This window comes from Hevea brasiliensis, chromosome 17 (assembly GCF_030052815.1).
Source record: "Hevea brasiliensis isolate MT/VB/25A 57/8 chromosome 17, ASM3005281v1, whole genome shotgun sequence".
NCBI classification, from domain to species: Eukaryota; Viridiplantae; Streptophyta; class Magnoliopsida; order Malpighiales; family Euphorbiaceae; genus Hevea; species Hevea brasiliensis.
In genome coordinates, this window is record NC_079509.1 from 4,920,919 (window position 1) to 4,927,118 (window position 6,200).

The window sequence follows — 6,200 nt, forward strand, 5'->3', positions numbered from 1 at the left end:
TTGGGTGAACTAATTAGTAAATAGCAAAAATATGAGTGGAAGACTCGGAGTCGATGCATCATCCATTTGGCAAGGTGCTGTGTGGGGCAGAAGACATCTTAAGCAGGTCCAACCACATTGGGTGAAAATTTAGTGCTAGTATTGTCCTAACAATGCTTCATTAGATTAGTTATGGTTTAAACCGAAATTATATCAGAATTAATAGATTTAATTTCGTTTAATTTCAAATTAGAAGTAAATTTTTTTGAAAATATATAAAAAAACTAATCATTAAATTTATTAAAAAAAGTTAAATTAAAACTTGAATCGAAATGAACTATATAATCTAATTTTGATTCCCTTGAATCTTAAATTTAAGCAATTAATTTCGATTCAAAATCATACTAATGGATACCCTTAAATGAATACATTATTACATGTACTTATATATATATATATATATATATATATATATATAATTTTATTTATTTTTATTAAAAAAATTTAGAAGATAAAATATAATAAAAATAAATATACAATAATTAATAAAAATTTAAAATTTTATATATTAAAATTTAAAAAATTTATAAATTAAAATTATCAATAGTTTCATTTATTTTCTATGTCAGTTATATAATTAAAAAATAATTATTTTATTTTAATTTAGGAATTAAAATATAAAAATAGAATAATTATCTTGTTAAAATTAAATACTCAATTTTTCTCATATAATTATTAGATATTTTAATTTTAATATTTTTTATATTATTAATTAAAAAAATTTTTAAATAATATTTTATATTTTTGTATAATTAATTAAAATTAAAAATGATATTATAATTATAATAATTAAAAATATTAATTTTATCTTTTCTTATAATTAATTAAAAATTAGAATTAAAATATTTATGATTATAATTAATTTTAATTATTTTAATTAAAAAAACCATTGTTTTTATATTTTGTTACAATTAAATAAATTGCAAATTTATAATTAATTATAATTAAGAACATAGAAAATATTTTTTATATTTTTTATAATTAATTAAAATTAAAAGGTGGAAATATAAGAGTATATAAAAAATAATTTTAGATTAATTTTCACTAAATATAAAATAAATTTAATTTTAATGATATAATTTATACATGTGTATTAAATATTTTTTAAAAAATCTAATTTTTAATAAATATAAATAAAAATTCATTAGTCTGCTAGTTCCAAATACTAGTATTTATGAGGCTGGCCTTTTTGGTAGGGCTCGTAAAAGGTTGGTGGGGCTTGCTTTTTCCCTTTCTAGGGTTTGTTCTCTCTCTTCCCGCCTCCTCCTCCTCCTCCTCCTCCTCCTCCTCCATAATTACTTTTACTTTTAAATTTTATATTATATGTTTTTCCGTACTCGTGTCTGTAATCTTTCCCAGGCAAAAAATCAAAACCCCAGCCCAGTCAACCTGATTTTGTCAAACTTCTTTTCTTTTTTTTTTTTAATTAATTGTTTGTGTATATTTCTCAAAATTCTCTGAATTTGCCCTGTGTTATAGTTTCTTACTCTCCAACATGGACTCAAATCAATACCACACAATAGAAGAAATCGATCGAGAACAAAGCATAAACCCGAATTTCTCCTCTTCCGAGACTTCTATGGTGGAACCTCCGGAGCCCGAAGGCCAAGCCGGACCTGAATCCACGATTCAGCTTAAAGAAGAAGAACTCACAGACATAGATGGCCAAGAATTAGATGATGATGATAACAACAACGACAACACTGTCCCAATTAGCCTCTTACAGGTACCTCAGTCAAACAATCGGGCACTAACTCCGGCCAAAAGACCTTCCAAGGATCGCCATACGAAGGTGGAGGGGCGTGGCCGTAGGATCCGTATGCCTGCCACATGTGCGGCTAGGATTTTCCAACTAACCCGAGAGTTGGGCCACAAGTCAGACGGCGAAACCATCCGGTGGCTTTTGGAGCACGCCGAACCAGCTATTATTGAAGCTACTGGTACCGGAACCGTCCCTGCTATTGCAGTTTCCATTAATGGAACTCTCAAAATCCCAACTACTTCCCCAGCAAGACCCAACGGCGATGACTTGCTTTCGAGGAAGAGGCGTAACAGACCTTCAAATAGCGATTTTACCGACGTTAATGAGCACCAGAGTTCTGTATCTTCAGGTTTGGCTCCTATTACGCCGATAACAACAGCAGCAGCATTATTACCAAATTTAGGGGGAGCTTGTGTGCAAGGGTTAGTGCCTTGGTGGCCTATGGGCACTTTTATGTTGCCACAATCTGCTGGTTTATCTGGTGGTGGGTCCAATTACAATCAGCCTCAATTGTGGGCAATACCTGCTGCTGCGACCCCATTTTTTAACGTAGCGGCAAAGCCCATATCCAGTTTTGTTTCGGCCATGCAACCTGGGATCCAATTGGGTGATGGGGTTTCGAATTCAGTGGGATCGGGTGGGTCTTCTTCTCCAATGGGGTCAATGAGTTCGAATTCAGGAACGAGCACAACCAATAGTTCTGGTGGTAATTGTACTTGTAATGGTGCTGCTAGTGCTAATACTGGTAGCGCGCATATGCTTAGGGATTTCTCTTTGGAGATTTATGATAAAAAAGAGCTTCAATTCTTGGGTCACCCTGCTAGTCAGCATCCGACCTGCTCAAAGCCTTAGAAAACAAAAATGGAGGTTCTTTCGTCTTTTATTATTTTATCTTAATGACACAGTATTAGTGTAGGGTTTTAAGGCTTTTTTTTTTTATTTTTTAATTTTTAAGTTTTTTAATGCCCACAAGAAAAAGAAGAGCCAAGAGCTTATCTTTAGTATTTGTGATGTGGGTTGTCTTTATTGGAAACTAGTTCATGCTCATATCAGCGTCACAAGTAGAAGTAAACTCAGAGTAATCTTTCTTCTTATGATGTGAGCCATGGCCCATAAATAGTTCCTGGAATTCAGCTCAACGATGACCCTCCAATTTTATCCTTGATGTTAACAGTTGATGAAAAAATGAGAAAGTAATGAGCAGCTTCCATTTAACTACCTGTTCTTGAACCATTACGATTCCTTGTGAAGTTAGTTTGTGTATGAAGAATCATTGTCAGTTATGTATTTCTTGAATGAAAGTCATGTTTCCAGCTTAATCATAATTTGACTTCTTGGAACTGACATTTATAGTTTTGACCAATTCTGTTTAAATAATTCCTATACTAGTCCGACGCTCTGTAGTTTTAGCCTGGGCAGCATTATGATGTCAAAGTAGACCAGACTGAGAGCTCCATGTTATCCCTTTCCAACTTTGTTGATCAGTTTATTGAATCAGGTACTATACATGTGAGTTTCCTGTAAATTTCCAAATTGGTTGGTAAAATTGTTATAAACCTTTCCATTTTCTATAGAGAAAAGCCAGCAGGTTGCTTCGCAATTGCCGATGTGAATGACGAATCTCAAATGTATATATCTTCCAACAAAAGTGCTAACAAGCACAAGTCAAAAATTTTTGCTTCTGGAAGAAACGAATCTGAAATATATTTAGCGTCTATGGAAAATTCTAATGAGCATGATTCCACCATTTTTTATTCTCAAAAATGAAGATGATGCCATTTATCACACCTTCTGCAACAGGCAAAATCTCTGGGCAATTATGCAGTTGCGGCACTTCAATTTTGCCTCCGTTACTTATGCACGAGGAGATTGAACAGTCAATTGGGTCGGAGATCAGTGACAATCACTTGCCTCAGCGTCAATGCATGCAATCTTATGATATAGAGACAAAGCAATCAAATAATAGTCATCCTGGTGCATCTTAGCATCTTCTTGCTGTGATGAAGAAGGATACAGATGCAATAGATCTGGCAGCAGCACCTTCGGAAGTAAGCGCTTCCGATGCAACGATTACTGAACTTTGGAAGGGAATCTGGCTTGTGAACCAATAAATGGAGCTGGTTTTGTAGGGTTGCAATCAACTGAATTAACTTGCTAAATATGACCATGTGGGGATTGATGACTAATCATTTCCATTTGAGAGAGACATAATTCCTTTCCAAGTGTATGAATTCATTGGAGTTGATCATGAAATTGCTACACCCTTACCTTAGGATGTGCTAAACAAACTGGCTTAAATAGGAGCAAGGGCAATCACTTATCCAGTGAACTGTCGGTGGATTTCATGAGGAAGCTAATGCAATTGATGAATTTTGTTTGCCTGATGAAGAAAGTTTGATCACATTTGATGACCTGGTATATCCAGTGGACTTAGGACCTGTTTAGTATTAATATTGAAACTGTTATTGAAAAAAATATTTTTTTTAAATATATTAATTAGAAAATATTAAAAATAATTTAAATTTGATAAATTTAATCATAAAAATACTAAAATAACAAAATAACTTTTTTGAAACAGTTTTTTTTAATAGTATTTAAAATGATATTTTTATTCAGAAAATCAGTTTTGGATAATACTTTTATTCAGAAAAGCAGTTTTGGCATTTTAAAAAAAATGCTAAACAGGCACTTAGTGTTAATGAGATGGGAATTTGTCACGACCCAACTTATGGGCTGGACCGGCACTAGGACTTGGGCTAGCCTAAAGTGTAACATCCAGAAAAAAAAAAATGGTGATGGGATTTTGGCGTGTGATAGTGGTTTCCACTGTCACAGCCAGCCTTTTATAAAAAAATAAATAAATAAATAAATAAATTTCAAAAACGAGAGGAGGACCCCCCCCCCCAATTTTCTCTTCTTTCCTCTCCTCCCCTCTCTTCTTCTTCTTTCTTTCTCCGGTGACCGGCCGGCGACTTCCCAAGCGGCTCCCCACCAGGCCGGCGACCCTCCGGCGACGGCCATAACCACCAGAAACGGCGGCAAGAGAAGGAGAAGAGAGAGAAAACGAGCACACAGTGGGCAGCGACTTTCCAGCGCGATTCCGGCTTCATACGATGTCCGATCGAGGCGATTCAGGTGGCATTGGAAAGCTTGTTCCGAGAGCTTTCTTTTAATACCAATTTTGCAGCAAATGGAGGTCGGATGAGTGAGATATGGAGGAGAGAAGTTTCGGGTTTTTCAAGCTTTTTCGTCAGATTTACGACGATCCGACCGTTGGATCGACGATCCAAGACCACCTATGGACTGAGGAAGAGGAGAGGAACATGGTGGTATGATCAGATCCGGCAAATGTGGCCGGCCACTGGCGGGCGGCCACCGTGCGCGGTGGTTCCGGCGGTAGCTCCGGTGGGCTATGGAGATGATTCAACTTCCAGAGGCTTCCTCATAAATTTTTGGAATTTTTGAGACACAGATAAACTTCGGGTAAGACTATTTTCATTATTTCTCTGTCTGTGGAGCATAAATACAGTGTTTCTTAAATAGGAAAATTTGGAGAAAAATTCCAAGAAAAATATATGATGAAAGTAAAATTATTTAGAGATATTCTATGGTGTTTGTTGAATTTTTGAGTGATTGTAGAATATTTTTGAAAAATATAGATGGATTTTAGTTAGATTTTTAGCATATGGGCATATAAGATTATTTGAAATTAAGATAATTAAATTTTATATAATTGGTTGAAGCTTGAGGATGGAGGTTTAAATATGTGAATATTGAATTGGGTTGAATTAAGAATATATTAGATGTTGGAAACTTATGGAATCGAGTAAAATTCTTGAATAAAATATTCATGGATGATTAGAAAATTACAATTCATTTTGCAATAGCCTTATAATAATGTTAAGGACTGCAGGACAAAATTTTAGAATTTTTAGAACATGTTTGAGTGAATTTTTACAAAATGTTAATTATAGAGACTAAAACGTAATTTTTAAGGTTTTGAGTATTGCTTGGTTTGGAGGGTCCAGGAGGGGCCATATAATGATGATGAGATATGAGTTGAATTTAGAAGTATTATTTGAGCCTTTTTGCAGGTTGGGTAGGTCCCAGATATAGGGGAAACTCTGCCGGATTTTCGGCATAAATTAAGCTGTCCATTGCCTCTTTAGAATTTTATTCTAACTTAGTACTAATAAATTTATAATTTAATTATTAGGTGATCGAGATCAGCTATTTTTCTGCATTCAGCAGCCACAATAGTCATCGGTGTACTGTGAGTAAAATATTAATTTTAATTGTAATTTCGATATTATTATATATTCAAGCATGCCCATGCATCACTTATATGTATATATTTATGTAGTTAAACTCTAGGCACGTTTTATGTTGCATTCACAAC

The 6,200-nt window shown here is 34.1% G+C and overlaps 1 protein-coding gene and 1 long non-coding RNA gene across 3 annotated transcripts; both read left to right on the forward strand.

The window, feature by feature from the left end:
* Positions 1-1,196: 1,196 nt before the first annotated feature.
* Positions 1,197-3,141, forward strand: LOC110641580 (transcription factor TCP19). Of its 2 annotated transcripts, none has more exons than XM_021793362.2 (2): positions 1,197-1,247; positions 1,519-3,141. In XM_021793362.2, the coding sequence occupies exon 2, from the start codon at positions 1,535-1,537 to the stop codon at positions 2,651-2,653; it is 1,119 nt and encodes a 372-aa protein (XP_021649054.2). In that variant the 5' UTR covers positions 1,197-1,247; positions 1,519-1,534; the 3' UTR covers positions 2,654-3,141. The 2 variants fall into 2 exon arrangements, with proteins under 2 accessions (XP_021649054.2, XP_021649053.2); XM_021793361.2 differs by having other exon boundaries at positions 1,216-1,278.
* Positions 3,142-5,170: 2,029 nt separating this feature from the next.
* Positions 5,171-6,200, forward strand: LOC131175414 (uncharacterized). The gene is made up of 2 exons (XR_009145605.1): positions 5,171-5,284; positions 6,018-6,200. It is a non-coding gene; the product is annotated as an uncharacterized LOC131175414 (long non-coding RNA).

What these genes read in the sequence shown, in the direction of transcription:
- LOC110641580 (XM_021793362.2), top strand. Translation starts at nt 1,535, where the DNA reads ATGGACTCAAATCAATACCACACAATAGAAGAAATCGATCGAGAACAA.